The 19,692-nt window shown below is 32.4% G+C and overlaps 3 protein-coding genes and 3 pseudogenes across 4 annotated transcripts; all 6 read left to right on the forward strand.

Moving 5' to 3' along the window:
• Positions 1-83: 83 nt before the first annotated feature.
• On the forward strand, positions 84-1,300 carry LOC107496059 (NAD(P)H-dependent 6'-deoxychalcone synthase-like; annotated as a pseudogene).
• A 414-nt stretch (positions 1,301-1,714) lies between these two features.
• On the forward strand, positions 1,715-2,380 carry LOC107496057 (uncharacterized). Its single transcript, XM_016117259.1, has one exon. It carries the CDS (start codon positions 1,715-1,717, stop codon positions 2,378-2,380), a length of 666 nt encoding a protein of 221 aa, XP_015972745.1.
• An 8,384-nt stretch (positions 2,381-10,764) lies between these two features.
• Positions 10,765-11,982, forward strand: LOC107496121 (uncharacterized). Its single transcript, XM_021126980.2, has one exon. It carries the CDS (start codon positions 10,765-10,767, stop codon positions 11,980-11,982), a length of 1,218 nt encoding a protein of 405 aa, XP_020982639.1.
• A 984-nt stretch (positions 11,983-12,966) lies between these two features.
• Positions 12,967-14,252, forward strand: LOC107496124 (NAD(P)H-dependent 6'-deoxychalcone synthase-like; annotated as a pseudogene).
• A 1,702-nt stretch (positions 14,253-15,954) lies between these two features.
• Positions 15,955-17,900, forward strand: LOC107496122 (NAD(P)H-dependent 6'-deoxychalcone synthase). Its single transcript, XM_016117319.3, has 4 exons — positions 15,955-16,431; positions 16,511-16,757; positions 17,196-17,375; positions 17,482-17,900. The coding sequence occupies exons 1-4, from the start codon at positions 16,106-16,108 to the stop codon at positions 17,686-17,688; spliced, it is 960 nt and encodes a 319-aa protein (XP_015972805.1). The 5' UTR covers positions 15,955-16,105; the 3' UTR covers positions 17,689-17,900.
• A 242-nt stretch (positions 17,901-18,142) lies between these two features.
• On the forward strand, positions 18,143-19,692 carry LOC107496123 (NAD(P)H-dependent 6'-deoxychalcone synthase-like; annotated as a pseudogene). The gene is made up of 4 exons (XR_001593573.3): positions 18,143-18,647; positions 18,730-18,973; positions 19,058-19,238; positions 19,331-19,692. The product of XR_001593573.3 is annotated as an NAD(P)H-dependent 6'-deoxychalcone synthase-like (transcript).

Raw genomic sequence — 19,692 nt, forward strand, 5'->3', positions numbered from 1 at the left:
GGTGAGGTGGGGGTCTGGGGGGTGGGGTTGGTAATTTTTAAGGTTTTGTTAAACCGGTTCGGTTCGGTTCGGTTAGGGTTTTCATGATAAGAACCGAAAACCGAACCGAACCGCATAAAAAACAGCAAAATAAGTTTTTGTCGGGTTTTTTGGTTTTCGATTTGTTCGGTTTTCGATTATTTCAGTTCGGTTCGTCGGTTTAGTTCGGTCCGGATCGGTTTTGAACACCCCTACTTGGATCTTTACTTGGTCCACTGTCCAATGAGTGCAAAGCCTGAAATAAGAAAATTTCCTTATAACGAAGATGAATTGCTGCCATTTGACATGAAGGGTGTTTGGACTTCAATGGAGAAATGCCACAGCTTGGGTCTCACAAAATCAATTGGAGTTAGCAACTTCTCTACCAAGAAACTTGAACAACTCCTCTCATTTGCTACTATTCCTCTCCTCTCTTTTGCTACTATTTCTCCTGCAGTTAATCAAGTAATTTTTTATTCATATTAATTATACATACATATAAACATTAATTTTGTTCATTGGATCACTAAATTAAATACCGTTCCACACTAATCACACAATAAATAGGTGGAGTTGAATCCATCCTGACAGCAAAAGAATCTAAGAGAATATTGCAAAACCAAGAATATTGTGATAACTGCATATTCTCCTTTGGGAGCCAAAGGAGCCAGTTGGGGTAGTAATGATGTTATGGACAGTGAATTGCTCAAGCAAATTGCACATACTCATGCTAAAACTGTTGCTCAGGTAAACGAAAAAAAAAAAAAGAAAAATAATTAAAGTTGTGCATCAATTTTGACTTTACATTATATATATAGAACCATTTACAATGTAACTCGACCTATCTAATGATGTAATGCATTTGAATTGGTTATAGGTAAGTCTTAGATGGTTGTACGAGCAAGGTGTGACTTTTGCGGTGAAGAGCTACAACAAAGAGAGAATGAAACAAAATTTAGATATATTTACAAATGATGACTACCAAAAGATTAATCACATCAAACAAGAGCGAAAACTGAAGAACGGTCCTGCTGCTTTCGATCTTCCTGACCTATTTGATGGAGAAAATTAGATACTACACTCATTCATCAGGTTTTGTGTTATGTGCATGGCACTGGAATAGAAGGAACATCAGTCTTCCAATCTCGAGAAAAGCAATAATGATACTACTTATTGTGTCTTTCATGTGTATACCTTTCGTTTTAAGATTGGATAACTATATTTGATTGATGTTTTAAATATTTAGCTTTAGTTTTAAATTATTGTCTACATATTTGAGTTATTGTAGTTGATTTGTTGTTAATGAGTTTATAGATGGAATGAAGCATTCTTCAATTAATGATTTAATTTATTGTAATTCTTTTGTATAAGTTTCGCGTAATATAATGGATGTATTTAATGATATATGATACAGTCGAAAGAGACCTATATTCTTAAAAATAAACTTGATGGTTAGAATTCAAGAATAAATAGAAACCATAGTTTGAAGAAATTATCTATATTTAGTTTTAATTTAAACCATTTGTTTATTAGCATGTATTAAATTTAGGTGTCAAAGAAAGGTATAAATACGTATGTAATAATCATTTTAAAATAACAACACACATATACATTCCTCTTCATTTTATATTCTTTGTGATTGTGTGTGCTTTGTTCTTTTATTTTCCAACAAAGTGGTATCAGAGCCACTTATAAAATGTCTTCGTCAAAAAGAACTACTTTATCTTTTCAATACCCGCAATTATCTAAGCTCAACTATGACAATTGGGCAGCTCGAATGAAAGCAATTCTCGGTGCTCAAGGAGTGTGGGAGATGGTCGAGAAAGGCTATGTAGAACCAGAGAATGTGGACAAGCTAACGGAAGCTCAAAAGGAAGAATTAGAAAATAAAAGAAAGAAAGATCAATGTGCACTTACTATCATTCATCAAGGCTTGGATGATGATATGTTTGAGAAGATTGCTGATATAACCAATGCAAAAAAGGCTTGGGATACTCTTCAAAATTCTGTCATAGGAGTTGAAAAGGTGAAGAAAGTTCGTCTTCAAACTCTAAGGGCTGAGTTTGAGTCTCTAATGATGAAGGAGACTGAATCCATTTCGGATTATTTCACCAAAGTTTTGACGGTAGTGCACCAAATGAAAAGGCTTGGAGAAAAATTAGACGATGTTCGTGTTGTTGAGAAAATCCTTCGTTCTCTCAACTCAAAATTTAATCATGTTGTGGTAGCCATTGAGGAGTCCAAAGATTTGGATAAGATGTCCATCGATCAGTTGAATGGTTCCTTACGAGCCCATGAAGAAAGAATGGATAAAGGCAAGCAAGAACGTGTGGAGCATGTCTTACAGGCAAAACTTTCGTGAAATGCTAGAGGAGAAACCAACGAAAATGGAAGATAAGAACGAGGTCGAGGCCGTGGACGAGGACGAGGACGTGGTTACGGAAGAGGAAGAGATGAGAAAAATTATTCTCAAGAGAAAAGAAATCAAAATTTTTCTCGAGGTCGTGGAAGAGGAAGAACCGTTGACAAAAGACACATTGAATGCTATTCATGTGAAAAGAATGGACATTATTCTTGGGAGTGTCAGACATCCAAAGAAGAAGAAAATAATTTTGTTGTGCATAGTGAAGATGTTGAAGAACCAACTTCTGTGCACAGTGAAGATGTTGAAGAACCAACATTATTCCTTACGCTCAAGGAAGATCAAAATTCTGAAGATAGTACGTGGTATCTTGACAATGGAGCTAGCAACCATATGACAGGTGATAGGAGTAAATATGTCACCTTATAACTCAGTCTTTATTATGCATTATGAGTTATAACTCGGCGTTAACTATCATTCATTCTTTTGCTTGTAACGACACCTTCATTACCGACTTAAACCATCATTTCAATCTTAATGACCAAACGGTCATAACATGAATATCATTCATCAATTATATGCCTATAAAAGGAATCTTCTATATCTAATCTCAAAGAGCAACATGATAAGTTCCATATCATATAATACATTCTATATTCATAGAATTATTATAAACACAACATAACACATGATAACTTTCATTTCATGTCTTACATTCTATATTCATAGAATTATTATATACCTCTTAAACACTTACTGACTTGAGCGTCGGAGTGTCTTTTGCAGGTACCCACCCCCTTGTTCTTTCCTTGCCGACGTATAACTCATCCCGACGAGAAGTTTGAAGACATTCATCGACGGACGAGCTATACACCGGCCAAACTCAGCAAGAACAATTGGCGCCGTCTGTGGGGACGAGTAAAATCATTCCCACTCCCCTTAGATTCATAAAACTTGATTTACATTCAAATTTTTGAACCAATCTCAACAATCTTGTTTAAGATTTTATTTAATACCTCTTATCAAATTTTAATCTATCGTAACTTTTTATAAAGTATATACTTTATACATTCAAATTTCTTCATTTTTACGTATCATAATATTCCACATCTCATAATCGATTAATGAACCAATCCGAGAATAAACTCGGCTTTCAATCAATCCGAAAAAAAAAAACTCGATTTTCAATCAATCCGAGCATAAATTCACTTATCAAATTTGCTTATTTTTTTCAAAGTTTTCTATTTACACAAGTAAAATTATATATTTTATTCAACATACTTTTACATTTATATTTTGAGTAACTAATACTTACTGATTTATTAGTTATATTCAAACCTCAATATATGTTCTATACAATAATGACATATAACAACCATGTCAATTGCATTTTTATTTCATTATGTATTATATTATATTGCTTAATAATTTCATTTATACAATTAAATGACAATAATGATGAGTTTAAATCTTAAAATTAGATTCTATCAAAAAATTAATTATATATCAATTGTATATTATTGTTACACTATTCACTTTATGCTATTAAATTTTATGTTACTATTTGTTTAATGTAGAAAATTAAACAGGCAATTTATTATTATTGCACGAAGAATATCCCTCGTCATACTGTAACTACTAGAAACATTATACTAAATGTATAATTCAATAACTATTATCTTATTGCTTTATTATCAAATTAAAGCATGTCCTACAAAACAAAATTCAGATATTCACATTTGGCATGTATGACATTCATATATGTCGCCTTCTTCTCTACAATTATCAACTTTCAAGGTATATATTTTTTTTACTTTGAACTATTTTACTTTTACAATATATATTATTCAATATATGTTGCGACTTTATACCTATTCATTTTCTCAATTTATCTTATTCATGTCAAACCTTCACTATAAATTGTAAATATTCAATAACTAATTGCTTTGAGCGAGAAATTCATCAATAAGTTGTTGTGGGCTGGAAAAATTCCCAAGACAATTAACCATTATATTCTCGGATCATGCAATCGATTCCGTCAATGGATATCTATCTCTGAACTTTTCAGTTCATATATAATCAAATGCTAAAATTGTTCTTAAGCGGAAAAGTATCCCCCACACAACTATCTTGATTGAACGACTCTTATCACTCAATTATTTTTTGAATAAGTGCCGACATAATAACCCGAGTAAGCTTGGGGGCTCACCATATCATTATTCACTCATCTTTTAATCGAGTTATAACTCATTTTATTCTCTAAGCTTAGCCTGGATCATATGATCGGCGGACAAAGCTTGGGGGCTGTGATCCGTCACCTTATAACTCAGTCTTTATTATGCATTATGAGTTATAACTCGGCGTTAACTATCATTCATTCTTTTGCTTGTAACTGACACCTTCATTACCGACTTAATAACCATCATTTCAATCTTAATGACCAAACGGTCATAACATGAATATCATTCATCAATTATATGCCTATAAAAGGAATCTTCTATATCTAATCTCAAAGAGCAACATGATAAGTTCCATATCATATAATACATTCTATATTCATAGAATTATTATAAACACAACATAACACATGATAACTTTCATTTCATGTCTTACATTCTATATTCATAGAATTATTATAAACACAACATAACACATGATAACTTTCATTTCATGTCTTACATTCTATATTCATAGAATTATTATATACCTCTTAAACACTTACTGACTTGAGCGTTGGAGTGTCTTTTGCAGGTACCCACCCCCTTGTTCTTTCCTTGCCGACGTATAACTCATCCCGACGAGAAGTTTGAAGACATTCATCGACGGACGAGCTATACACCGGCCAAACTCAGCAAGAACAGAAGTGAAACAAATGGAGGATGGAATTTTCATCTCACAAGAGGCTTATGCAAGAGAGCTATTGAAGAAACTCAACATGCTAGACTGCAATCCTACCAATACACCTATGGAGTGTGGAGTCAAACTTTCTAAAGAGGAAGAATGAGTAAGAAAAGTTGATCAAACATTATTCAGAAGTCTCGTTGGGAGTCTAAGGTATTTGACCTGTACCAGACCTGACATTTTATTTTCAGTTGGGTTAGTTAGTCATTATATGGAAAATCCAACAGAAACCCACATGAAGGCAGCCAAGAGAATTCTTCGCTATCTTAGAGGCACTCTTGAATATGGCATGTTTTATTCAGCTTCAGATAAATTCAAATTAATGGGCTATTGTGATAGTGATTATGCTGGGGATACTGACGACAGGAAGAGTACTACTGGCTTTGTTTTCTTTTTAGGAAATAATGCAATTTCTTGGTGTTCAAAGAAACAACCTATAGTCACTCTTTCAACTTGTGAAGTTGAATATGTTGCTGCCACTGCATGTGCATGTCATGCAATTTGGCTGAAGATACTACTGAAGGAACTCCATTTTGAGCAAGCTGAATCCACCAAGATCATGATGGACAATAAGTCAGCGATTGCCCTAGCAAAGAATCCAGTGTTTCACGATAGAAGCAAGCACATAGAAACAAAATATCATTTCATTCGACAATGTATTGAGAACATGCATGTGGAGGTTGAGTATGTGAAATCACTTGATCAAGTTGCTGACATTTTCACAAAACCTCTGAAATATGATGCTTTTCAAAAGTTAAGGATTATGATTGGAGTCAGAAAATTATCAAGTTTAAGGGAGGATGTTAAAAATAAACTTGATGGTTAGAATTCAAGAATGAATAGAAACCATAGTTTGAATAAATTATCTATATTTAGTTTTAATTTAAACCATTTGTTTATTAGCATGTATTAAATTTAGGTGTCAAAGAAAGGTATAAATACGTATGTAATAATCATTTTAAAATAACAACACACATATACATTCCTCTTCATTTTATATTCTTTGTGATTGTGTGTGCTTTGTTCTTTTATTTTCCAACATATATAACTTGATATGCACAGATATTATCACCTGCTGATCAAAAGAAACAAAAATGAAATGACAAGCTATGAAGATGTATATAAACATAAGGAACAAAGATGATGATAATGACATTGATGAAGAATAGAGACAAGGACAATGACCAGAGGCGAGGCAGAGAAGAACCACCCCAATACTCTCAACTTCTCTCAGCAATTCTAATTCCTGTTGCAATTCTTCTATAACTTTCTTTGAAGTATATTTACTAGAGCATTGTCATTAAACCAATTCGTGTCTGCATGTCTTGATTTTCTGGGCCAGTATATACATTGTTGATCTACTAAAATTAATGCTCCAAGCTTCTTTAATGACTTCTCTGGCTTTTTTGTTCTCGCACCATCTTGCTTAGAATTTAAACCTTCTCTTTATAGCCTCCATTTGTGGGGTGTTTTCTAGTAAGAAATGTACATGAGCCGATCCATTTTTCACAAGCCTAATAACCACTAAAGAGGGATATAGGGTCAGCCAGTTTATATCCACCAGTACAAGATCCAACCTTTCTTGTATTAGATCTACCCCTGGCTAGGGGTGCACAGACCCGGCCCGACCCGAAGGCCCGGCCCGGTCCCGAACACTTTAGGAACTAATTTGGAGTGATTTCATCGGGTTTAGGGTCGGGTACGGGTCTCAAAAATAGACCCGGTCATTATTTCGGGTCGGGTCCGGGCCATAGCTCGGGTCACCCGAAGTCGGCCCGGTGGCCCGGTCAACGTACACAATTAATATTTTGTGTTATTAGTGATAGATCTTGACTATTCTTACGTGGAATTTAAGTATTGTAAACCTTAATATTTTGTGTTATTAGTCATTATAAGACTATAAGTTAATGTTTTATGTTTAGAATGCATAAGATTTTAGACTAATACATAAGATTGTGTTATTTGTATTGATTTAAATATTTGGTATTATTAGACAATATTAGTATTGATTGTGGTTATGCTTTAATATTGATTGTGGTTATGCTTTAATTTTGAAGAATGGTTGGTTCTTGTTATATTTTTCTAAGTGAATTTTACCATGTTAACTAATGGTTGGAGCCTTGGAAATTTGGATATTTTTACATGCTAGTTTACAAGAAAGTATCAACGTAATGTAATGTTAACGGCCCGATTTTCACCCGGTTTTCACCCGGTATAATTGTGGCCCGAAAGTGTATTGGTTTCATCGGGTCTAGGTCCGGATTCGAGTCTAATAAATAGACCCGGTGTATATTTCGGGCCGGGTCTGGGTCACATCAAACCCGGCTTCACCCGGCCCATGTGCACCCCTACCCCTGGCCTCCTATTTGACCCATGGTTTTCTAAATTGGATTAGACCAGTTAGTTGAACCGGTCCAACCAAAAATTGGCATTATAACTGGTTCGGTTCACCACTAAAAATCGCTCATGACAGAATCGGGAAGAAATCGCTGAACCTCTAGTTTGGACTGATAACCGGCTGGTTTGCTTAATGCGGCGTCGTTTTGGAAAAAAAAAGAATGCGTTGCTGCTCTGAATGTTGGGATTTTTTTATTTAAATTAAATAAATATAATATTTACCGTTTAAATAAACGTGGAATTATTTACTAAAATGAAAGAATAAGGAGCCAATAGAATATTTCTACAATGTGTACAATGAGAGTTTAGGGATGTTCGATTCAGTATTAGAGATAAAACCATTAACTTAAGCTTTTGGAATGAGTGGTTTTATGACATGGTAACAGAGTTCTAGATCCGAAAAGTCAGGAAAAGTATATGAAACCAAGAGGTGATCAGCCAAAAAGTAAACAATTTAACTAATTTATAATTATATTTAATTAATTTTATTTGTTTTTAATTTATAATATTTGATATTAATTACTTCTCACCCCAAATTAAAATTTTGAATGATACGTTGGAGAAATAGGAGCGGGGATTATGGAACTTCCAATAATTCCGATTCTTAATATATAAAAAAATTTATAAAATATATAAAAGAACATCCATTTAGTATGAAAAAGAAACATTCTTATATTTAGTAGAAGAAACATCCTAATGCCTAGCATTAGCACCATCTACCTAGAGATTTTGGATTCACCCATAGGCATTTGGCTGGTTTTTTGCTGGTACCCTCTTGGTTTTCTAGCATTATTGAAAAAGTCAAGATTTCGATCCTTGGTGAATCCCAAAATCAACTTAAATTTTTGGGATGAGTAGTTTCATATGGTACTAAAATGCATTTCTTGTCATATGGTTTCATATGGTACTAAAATGCATTTCAAATGGATTGATTTTTAAGAAAATGATGTACTAATCAATTTCGAATCACTAACTTTAAATACGTAGGATAAGATATAACTTTAAAAATTTGGATTAATTTAAAAATAAAAATTAAATTGATATTGTTTTAATCATAATTTTCTTATAATAATACGCGTATTTTTTTTATTTTTTTATGATATTTTTTTATAATAATACACGCAGTTTTAAATTTACAAAAATATTGTAACGTTTGTAAATATGCAGTTTCGAATGATTACAGGGATTTTGTGTTTTTGTTGAAATAATTGATTTACTGTGGTTTTGGTGAGCTGCTATGTAGTGTTTTTTATTTTTTGTTGAATGATTATTTGATTTATGTGCTGTTGTTGCTTTGTGTTTTTCTTTTTATTTTCTTTTTGATTTCTGAATATGCAAACATGGATAAGATTACAGAAATTTTGTGTTTTTGTTAAAATTATTGATAAAAATGGGCTTTGTTACGTTGCTGCTGTTTTTGAATCTCTGGCTCAGCTATTTTTAAATTTTTGTTGATAATTTATTGATTTCATGGTTTTTGTTGATTTTTTTGTTTGTTGTGGCTTTGTTTAGTTAGTGGGTGACGAAATCCTCATAGACAAAGACCAAGAGGAGCTAGTAGAGCTGAAAAGGGTTCAAGAAAAATGGTGGGAAGTGGGAACTCCTATTAATGGAAGAGCAAGGCCAGCTTTTGCAGTTGTAAATGGTGGAAATGATCAACAACATGCCTAGCAATGCTAGGTCGGATTATGGTGTTATAGAGTTCACTAGAGAGGATATTGAAGCCTTGCTAAATGAAAAGTCCAAAAGGAGAGACAGATTCAATTACAAGGTTAGTTAAGATGTTGTTTTAAGCTCCTTGAGTTGGTATGTTATGTGTTGGCATCAATGCTTGTTTCGGTTAATTATTTGAATTTGAGACCAAAGATGGAACCAAGATTCTTTGTTGTTTGGGTAACCATCAACGTGTCACTAAATCAAGGAAGAATAACTGAATTCAATTATTGTGGAAATAAGAAGGAATTGCACTTCATTGCAAAAGAAGTTAATAAAGGAAGAAACAGAAAGATTAGTAAATTAGATTTTTCCTCTAAAAAAGTTAAATAAAAGTTTTGAACAATAAATTATTAATGATACAGATCCCAAATTTTCAATAAGATCATGTGAGGTATCACACTATTACTGTATTAGATAGATAGATTCCAAACTCATATTTGATAGCGTCCCCAAAAAAAAACTAGTTATATATCCTCAATTTAATTTTAATTTTTCAACAAAATTTGAAATTTGAAATTAAATAAGATGGGATAAAATCTACCCAAAATAAATAAACAGAGATATGCAACAAACAAGACACTATGAGTTTGTTTAGGTATTATTCAATTATTAGAAAAAAAAATTAGTGTGTTTAACAAAATTTTAATAATAAAAGTAAAAATATTAGCAAAATAAAAATAATATTTTTTAAAAAATTATAATTTATATATTTTTAAAATTTCTTTATTTAAAAAAATATTGTTAACATAATAACTTTAAAAATATTTTTATATTATTATATCTAAATATAATTATTAAGTAAAAAATATTTTTATATCAAATATTTAAGTGCTTGTTTGGGCGTCATTATTTTGATAAAAAATATATTTTTTCAATGAAAAAAGATTTTTTTTTATTTTTTAGTGTGTTTGGCAAATTTCTAGTAGTAAAAGTAAAAGCACTAGAAAAATAAAAAAAAAATTTTTTGAGAAGTTATAATTTACATCTTTTTTTAAAAGATCTTTTTTTCTTAAAAAAAATATTTTTCATGTAATAAATAAACAAAAAGTACTTTATATTGTTATACCCAAACATAATTGATAGATAAAAATATCTTTTTGCATTAAATATCCAAATATAAAATTACTTTTACTCTTTCATAAGATCTTTTAAAAAAAGATAACTCGAAAAAAGATATTTTTTTAGAAGCTCACCCAAATAAGCCCTAAATATAAAATATTTTTTTAAAGATCCTTTAAAAAAAAATTTAATATTTTTGAATAGGCTCAAACAAATCCTATATATACGTAACAAACACAGCGAACTTCAAACAAATCCTGGCTTCTGCAGTTAGCGTCTCATCTGGGAATAACATAGCTTGAGTCTGAGATATGGGTGACGACATTGATGGATGGGCAAACATTCATGATTACATCTTGAAGGAAATTGCAGAGCACTTTTATTCGTACGATGATTTCATCCGACTTCGTTTAGTTTGCAAGCAATGGAGCTTGAAACTTCCAGAGATCTCCAGCGAGATTTTGTGGCTGCTGGTACCTGAAGAATCTTCCAGTACTCATATTTATGAAGACGAGGAGATCTACCATCTCATGAACTTACCTATTGCTGATGAAGTACCGCTTGATATTCAGTCTCTTGATGAAGACGAGATCCACCATCTCAAGCTACCAGAGATGCAGAACAAATTGATCCGTGGTTCTTTTGGTGGATGGTTGATCGTCCTGGATATATACCAATGTTCGATGTATATGTTAAATGCATTTACAAAGGTCCGTTTAGATCTTCCTCCAATATCAACTTTTCCGGATATAATTGACTACAATCCTAACAATTATGGCTTTGAATATACTGTGCGGTATTTGGATTATGACAATAGGGATGATTACCGGATGTCGAGTAGTTTACAAAATAGAGTCCATGTTTGGAAGGTTATTATAAATTCATGTCCTAGCAATGACAATGAAGATTTTTTGGCAGTGGCCATGTATGGACCTCGTTGTACATTAGCCTTTTACAAACCAAATGACAAGAGATGGGTAGATCTTTCTAGAAAACCGTCGATTAATGATGTCATATTTTTTGGAGAGAAGATATATGCAGTAGACGAAGGTGGCCAGCTATACGAATTTGATACAAACACAAAATCAGGGCCTGTAGGTGGTATTCATGAAGCCAAACCTCCCTCTGATGCTGCGGTGGGTCCTTACCAGCTTAAATATTTGGTTGGGTGTGCTAATGGAAGTTTATTGATGTTGGAGAGACATTTAATGTCTGCAAGTCTTTGTACTTACAAATTTGATATCTATGAATTAAAGAAGAATGCAAAAGAATGGTCCAGACTAGATAGTTTGAAAAATTACACACTGATGATTGGACTCAACTCTTCTGTTCAAATGCTGCCTGCAATTCTTCAAACCAAAGGAAATCAAATCTACTTTACAGATAACCTAATAGAATTGAAACCGTACCGTGCCCAATATCAAGATATTGGCATCTTCAACTTGGAGGATGGAAGTTGTCAAATACTATTATGCGAAGAAAAGTTCATGTGTCCTCCTGTCTGGTGTTATTCTAGCTCATTTCTTTAGTGTTTTTATTATTATTTTAAAAGATTATTTACAGTGTGTTTGTTCTTCCTTATAGTAAAATTTTAATGAAAACATGTTTATATCCATTTTGTTATTATTCAGTACTGCTATTTAGACTTGTAATTTCTCTCTCTCCACTTTATAATTTATTTTACTAAAAATATTAAAAGATCAGGATTCGATGGGCTTACTGTTAAATGGTTCCATAAACAAAATATGTTTTTTAATAACTATTAAATAGTTCTTATTTAATTTTAACTATAAATTAATTTTTTATATATTATTTTATTATCATATTTATTAATAATAAAAAATAAAAATAATAACAAATTAGATCTTCTATTAATCATAATAAATATTTTAATAATTTTAATTAATTAGAAATTTGTCCTTAATCCCTTACATCCATAAACGTTGATGAATGAACAATGGACATATGTAAGTGGGCTAACTTATCCACTTTATCATCCATAAAAAAGAACGATTTATGGGGTGTGTATACGAGTAGGCGAGTGGCAGCCATAAAAAATTATCAATTATATATAATGTTTGTTTATTAATTATAATTTATATTTTTTATTAATATATATGTATAAAATTATATATTATTATTATAAATTAAAAGTGTTAAAAAAACAAATGAGCTCAACTTATTTTGAGAGAAACGAAGTTGAAACTGATTTGAGTTACTTGGAAATTCCAACAGTAATTGTATCATCAACATTAAGCCTTGCAGTGAGTCAACAACAGCCGCGGATGGAGAATGGAATAAACTTGATTCTATTTAAATCCACACTTCTCTTATTATTATTGGATTGGATTTTCCTTGGAATGGTGGTCATGAGAAAGAATAGGGTGATGCAAGCAGAGACGTATATCTAGATCTTGCACCATATATATAAAGAGGGCTACATGTACATTGCACCATATATCATCAAGAAATTGATTATTATTCCATATACTCATAACTTAGCATCCATTAATTAATTCCCATCTTCATATTCCAAATGTCTTCAACAAAGCAAGTAGCGATCCCAAATGTTGTCCTGCAATCATCCTTCAGCATGCCGGTCATAGGCTTTGGAACTGCTGCCTTCGAAACCGGCGACGTCCACAAACAGGCAGTAATGGAGGCCATCAAGCTCGGTTACAGGCACTTCGACACTGCTCCGAACAGGTTCTGGGAGAAGCCATTGCTGAAGCCCTTAAACTTGGTCTTATAAGCTCCAGGGATGAACTTTTCATCACTTCCAAGCTATGGTTATCTGATAACCATCCCGATCTTGTTCTTCCTGCTCTACGCAAATCACTTCAGTAAGACCTACTTAATTACTTTAATTAAGTTCAATAATACGAATGATTAACTTATGGACTTGTGGTAATTCATATGCAGGAATCTTGGATTAGAATATTTAGATCTCTACTTGATTCATTGGCCAATGAGTGCCAAGCCCGGATTATTTAAAGCCTCTTATGATGACGAAAATGACTTGGTGCCATTTGACTTAGAAGGGGTCTGGACTTCAATGGAACAATGTCACAAATTGGGCCTTGCAAAATCAATTGGAGTCAGCAACTTTTCTATCAAAAAACTTCAACACATCCTTTCTTTTGCTACAATTCCTCCTGCGGTTAATCAAGTACATAATATATTCTCCATAAAAAAATTTATTTATGTGTTTATATTCATAAATGTTGGATCACTACTTATAATTGGAAACACCACAAACAAAACAACAGGTTGGGATGAATGCTTCCTGGCAACAAAAGAATCTAACAGAATACTGCAAAGCCAAGGCTATAATTGTAACTGCATATTCTCCTTTGGGAGCAAAAGGAACTTTTTGGGATAGTAACGATGTTATGGGTAGTGAATTGCTCAAGGACGTTGCACAAGCTCATGGGAAAACTGTTGCTCAGGTAAAAAAAATAAACAAAGATATGCATCAATTATTCTAGTTCTAAGCTTGTTTATTTGTTTGGCATCACTACATATAACTCTCCATTAATTATTTTATTAAAGAACTCAGTTAACTAATGTAATTCTTTTGAATTTGTTACAGGTGAGCCTTAGGTGGTTGTACGAACAGGATGTAACTATTGCGGTGAAGAGCTATAATAAAGAGAGAATGAAAGAAAACTTAGAAATATTTGATTTTTCACTTACCAAGAATGACTATCAAAAGATTAATCAAATCAAACAGACGCGGAAAGGAAGTAATGGTCCAACTACACTTGTTATAGTTGACCTATTTGAAGGAGAAAATTAGATATGTATTCACAACAAAGCATTCGTACTTTAGTTTTAGTTTCGGCATTTTTAGGTGAAACTTCAGGTGCAGTCAACTTCACATGAAGTTGATAGTTGAGAGAGTCGTTAAAGAAAAATTTAGTCAAATCAATCAAATCATCTAACGATTCTCAGTTATCAATTTCACGTAAAAAGTGAACTGCAACTGAATTTTCACCACATTTTTATTACTACAATAAATCCACCTTCTCATCCAGTTTGAAAGACTTGTACTAGTTTTGGTTATTAGTTTTTGTTGTACTTGTGAAATTAAATAACTGAAATTGAAATAATTATTTTGATGATTTTATCTGCTTTTGTGTTTGCAATGAGGGTCAAATGTATGTTTATCAATTAGTGCGTTCTGTTGTGAATTCAACATAAGTATCTTGCATTCGATTCTCACACATTATAACACCTTAAATTTCTGTCCCTTAACGTATGTTTTTATAAAGTTTTCTTAACTTTATATATTTTAAGTAAATTCAGTCTGGTGATTACACATTTATATTATTTTTAATCACCACTATCCAAATATTATCATTTTTTTGTAATTATACGTTAAAAATTAGTTTTGATCACTATACTATCCAAATACTATTATACATGAAAAAAAAACAGAAGTAAAAAAAAAATAGAAAACTACCACTTTAGCTTTTTTCAAAGAGAGAATAATTTAAAAGATAGATAACTATCGCTTTAATTTTGGTTTAAATTAAAAAAAGACATAAACTTTTAAAAAGGATTACAATTTTATTACGATGAATTCAAAATTAATTTGGATTGAAAGATTAAAATTTTAAGAAGTTTGGGTGAATATGATTTTATAATTAATCAACATCATTTCACAATCCTGCAAGACCAATTAAAAAGAAAGAAAAAGGCACAAAATTCATGTTCATGGCTCAATTGCAGATCAAAATTCTGCCCTGTAAAGTGTAAATTACGATCAAAGAAAAGGAAACTTAACAGGTAAGCCACGACAAAAAAAAACCATATTATTTAATACATTGCTAACTTAAATTTTGGAGTGTCTTACAAATTATTGTCACGACTTAATTCTAGCATTTTTAAGTTAGGAATTAGAATCTCTAACTTTTCCGATCTCTCAAGCTCGTATCCTCGACAAAGGTATGAACAAAACTTGTTAGGAAGTCAGTGAAAATGAGTTAAATCAGGTTAAATTTAAAATTATCTCATGAAAATTGAGTTTTAGTACTTTATTCATGATATAATTTATAATTTAAAATTATATATTATTAAAAGTTAAAAGTATAAAATATATAATATGTGTATTAATATAATATAATTATATAATAAAATGAACTTATTCAATCTCAAATTTAACTAATTTAACATATGAATTCAAATTGAAATTCAAACCTGAGCTCAACTTATTTTGAGAAATTGAGCAACTGATTTGAGTCACTTCTAAATTCCAACAGTAATCATATGGTTATCTTTTAGCCCTGTAGTGAGTCAACAGAGGCGGTTGGACATATTCTATTTAAATTGACACTTTTTCTTAAAGCCAAAGAGCAATGACCATCCATGACCACTATATCAAATTATTAAACTTGTCAAATGATGATGCAAGGAGACATATATCTCTTAAGCAATGAGACTTACGCCCTAGCCAACTGCACCACCACTTTTAATAGTTTAAATATCATAGTCTTTACGTATTCAATTAAGAGATTGCGAATTCGAATTTCCTATCGTTAATAAAATAAAAAAATCCGAGACGTATATCTAGATCTTGCACAATATATCATCAACAAACTGATTATTATTATTATTAATTACTTAATAATTCCCATCTTCATATTCCAAATGTCTTCAACAAAGCAAGTAGCGATCCCAAATGTCGTCCTGCAATCATCCTTCAGCATGCCGGTGATAGGCTTTGGAACTGCTGCCTTCGAAACCGATGACGGCGACGTCCACAAACAGGCAGTGATTGAGGCCATCAAGGTCGGTTACAGGCACTTCGACACTGCTTCTGTATATGGCTCCGAACAGGCTCTGGGAGAAGCCATTGCTGAAGCTCTTAAACTTGGTCTCATAAGCTCCAGAGATGAACTTTTCATCACTTCCAAGCTATGGTTATCTGATAACCATCCCGATCTTGTTCTTCCTGCTCTACGCAAATCACTTCAGTAAGACCTACTTAATTACTTTAATTAAGTTCAATAATACGAATGATTAACTTATGGACTTGTGGTAATTCATATGCAGGAATCTTGGATTAGAATACTTAGATCTCTACTTGATTCATTGGCCAATGAGTGCCAAGCCCGGATTATTTAAAGCCTCTTATGATGATGAAAATGACTTGGTGCCATTTGACTTAAAGGGAGTCTGGACTTCAATGGAACAATGTCACAAATTGGGTCTTGCGAAATCAATTGGAGTCAGCAATTTTTCTATCAACAAACTTGAACATCTCCTTTCTTTCGCTACAATTCCTCCTGCAGTTAACCAAGTATATATTTTTTCCATAAAATTTTTAATTTATATGTATTTATATTTGAGTTATACTAGGTAACTAATGACTTTTTTAAACAACATGAATAACTACCAATCAAATAAAAATACTACACCTCTAAATTACACACCTAAATCTTAATATTAAAATAATCATTCGTACACCTAGTGAAATAAACATCCGATATTTTTATTGTTCACATTGTTTAGTATTTTCATTGTGTAACCAATAATATTTTTGAACAATATATGAACAATGTGAATTAATAGGGTTAAAAGAGTAAATTAATCTTAAATTTAATTAGTAGCATTAAATTAGGATGTAGTGTATTTATATTTGATTAGTAGTTGTTCTTGTTATTCAAGATGATCATTGTTTACCTAAACATATGTTGGATCACTACTAATAAATGGAAATACTACAAACACACAACAGGTTGAGATGAATGCTTCTTGGCAACAAAAGAATCTAACAGAATATTGCAAAGCCAAGAGTATAATTGTAACTGCATATTCTCCTTTGGGAGCCAAAGGAACCTCTTGGGGCAGTAACGATGTTATGGATAGTGAATTGCTCAAAGAGGTTGCACAAGCACATGGAAAAACTGTTGCTCAGGTAGAATAAAAAATTCAAGCTATGAATCAATTCTACAATAACGCTCCATTAATTATTTTATTAAAGAACTTAGTTAACCAATGTAATTCTTTTGAATTTGTTATAGGTGAGCCTTAGATGGTTGTACGAGCAGGGTGTGACCTTTGCTGTGAAGAGCTACAACAAGGAGAGAATGAAACAAAACTTAGAAATATTTGATTTTTCACTTACAAGTGATGACTATCAAAAGATTAATCAAATCAAACAGACGCGCAAGTCAGTTAACAATCCAACTACCTTTGTTGTTGCTGACCTATTTGATGGAGAAAATTAGATATTTATTCACAAGAAAGCATCTTGTTTTAGTTTGTCTTTGATGTCTTTTAATTTTCTTTAACTTTCGGTATTTTTATTATTGTTACAATAAATCTACCATCTCATCCAGTTTCAAAGGCTTGTACTAGTTTGGGGATGATGCTTTATTAGTTTTTGTTGTACCTGTGAGATTAAATAACTGAAATTGAAATAATTATTTTTATGATTTTATCTGCTTTTGTCTTTGCACTGAGGGTCAAATACTCAAATATATAGTGCGTTCTGTTACCTTAAATTTGTCCCTTAGCGTATGTTTTTATAAAGTTCAATAATTCTCAACTTTATATATTTCAGATAAGCCCATTCTGGTAATTACACATTTAAATTATTCTGATAATCACTATCAACTTTAGTTAAAAAAAGAAGAGAATAATTTAAAAGATAGATAGATAAGTATGACATATTAAGAATCAAAGCGTGGAATAATGCCAAAGAGTTGATGCATGAGAGCTCACAAGCTTAATTTCAAACTTCTTGGATAAGATGAATCATCGCCAACCAATAAAAAATTGGTAAAAATTGTCACGAGACAGAGCTGATGAAACACAAAAACAAAGGAATTGTAAGTTGAGAGAGCAAGGCAAGAAGAAGAAGCATGTCCTCAACAACAAAAGTAGCGGTCCCAAATGTTGTCCTGCAATCATCAATCAGCATGCCCGTGATAGGCCTAGGCACTGCGGCCGAATCCAACGACGGAGAAGCCATCAAACAGGCGGTGATAGAGGCCATCAAGGTCGGTTACAGGCACTTTGACACTGCTTCTGCTTATGAGTCTGAGCAGGCTTTGGGAGAAGCCATCGCTGAATCCCTTAAACTTGGTCTAATTGGCTCAAGGGATGAGCTTTTTATCACTTCCAAGTTATGGTTACCTGATAACCATCCCCACCTTGTTCTTCCTGCTCTACAAAAATCACTTGAGTATGCAACTCTTTATTGCTCAAACTTCACAAGTAAGTAGTTAATTTCTACTTATATATACATTACTGGTTGATGCATGCAGGACTCTTAGATTAGATTACTTAGATCTGTACTTGGTCCACTGGCCCATGAGTGCCAAGCCTGGAACATGGAAAGTTCCTTTTGAACAAGAGGATTTGGTACCATTTGACTTAAAGGGTGTATGGACTTCAATGGAAGAATGTCAGAACATGGGTCTTACAAAATCAATTGGAGTCAGCAACTTTTCTACCAAGAAACTTGAAGATCTCCTCTCTTTTGCAACAATTCCTCCTTCTGTTAATCAAGTACTACACTCTCTTAATGATTTTAGTCATGTGTGTTTATGTTAGATCACTACTAATTAATGGCATCACCACAAACACAAACAGGTTGAGATGAATGCTTCCTAGCAACAAAAGAATCTAACAGAATACTGCAAAGCCAAGGGTATAATTATAACTGCATATTCTCCTTTGGGAGCCCAAGGGACCCGTTGGGGTAGTAACGATGTTATAGATAGTGAATTTGCTCAAGGACATTGCACAAGTTCATGGAAAAACTGTTGCTCAGGTATAAATGTATAATTGCATTGTCTTTTATTATTCTTTTTTCTCTAACTCTCCATTAATGCACTAATATAATCCTTTTTGAATTGGTTATAGGTAAGTTTAAGATGGTTATACGAGCAAGGTGTGACTATTGTGGTGAAGAGTTACAATAAGGAAAGAATAAAACAAAATTTAGACATATTTGATTTTTCACTTACAAATGATGATTACCAAAAGATTAGGCAAATCCAGCAGGAGTGCAAGGTGAAGAACGGCCCTGCAGGATTCGATGTCATAGATCTATGGGATGGAGAAAATTAGTAGTTTATATATTTCTTTGAGTTCCATGTTAATGACTTATTTCGATAGTCCTTGCGAAAAGCCTTTATATGTTTAATAGAGGGACGACTAATCTCCCAAAGTATCTGTGATTTCTGACTTTACATACCACAGTTCCAGCGTATTTTTTGTGTTAA

Source organism: Arachis duranensis, chromosome 7, assembly GCF_000817695.3.
Source record: "Arachis duranensis cultivar V14167 chromosome 7, aradu.V14167.gnm2.J7QH, whole genome shotgun sequence".
NCBI classification, from domain to species: Eukaryota; Viridiplantae; Streptophyta; class Magnoliopsida; order Fabales; family Fabaceae; genus Arachis; species Arachis duranensis.

Bases quoted from the DNA above. Each gene is read 5' to 3' on its own strand.
- LOC107496121 (XM_021126980.2), top strand. From the start codon at position 10,765: ATGGGTGACGACATTGATGGATGGGCAAACATTCATGATTACATCTTG.
- LOC107496057 (XM_016117259.1), top strand. From the start codon at position 1,715: ATGTCTTCGTCAAAAAGAACTACTTTATCTTTTCAATACCCGCAATTA.
- LOC107496122 (XM_016117319.3), top strand. From the start codon at position 16,106: ATGTCTTCAACAAAGCAAGTAGCGATCCCAAATGTCGTCCTGCAATCA. The intron at 16,432-16,510 runs GTAAGACCTACT...ATTCATATGCAG, and splicing joins GCTCTACGCAAATCACTTCA to GAATCTTGGATTAGAATACT. The intron at 17,376-17,481 runs GTAGAATAAAAA...AATTTGTTATAG, and splicing joins ATGGAAAAACTGTTGCTCAG to GTGAGCCTTAGATGGTTGTA.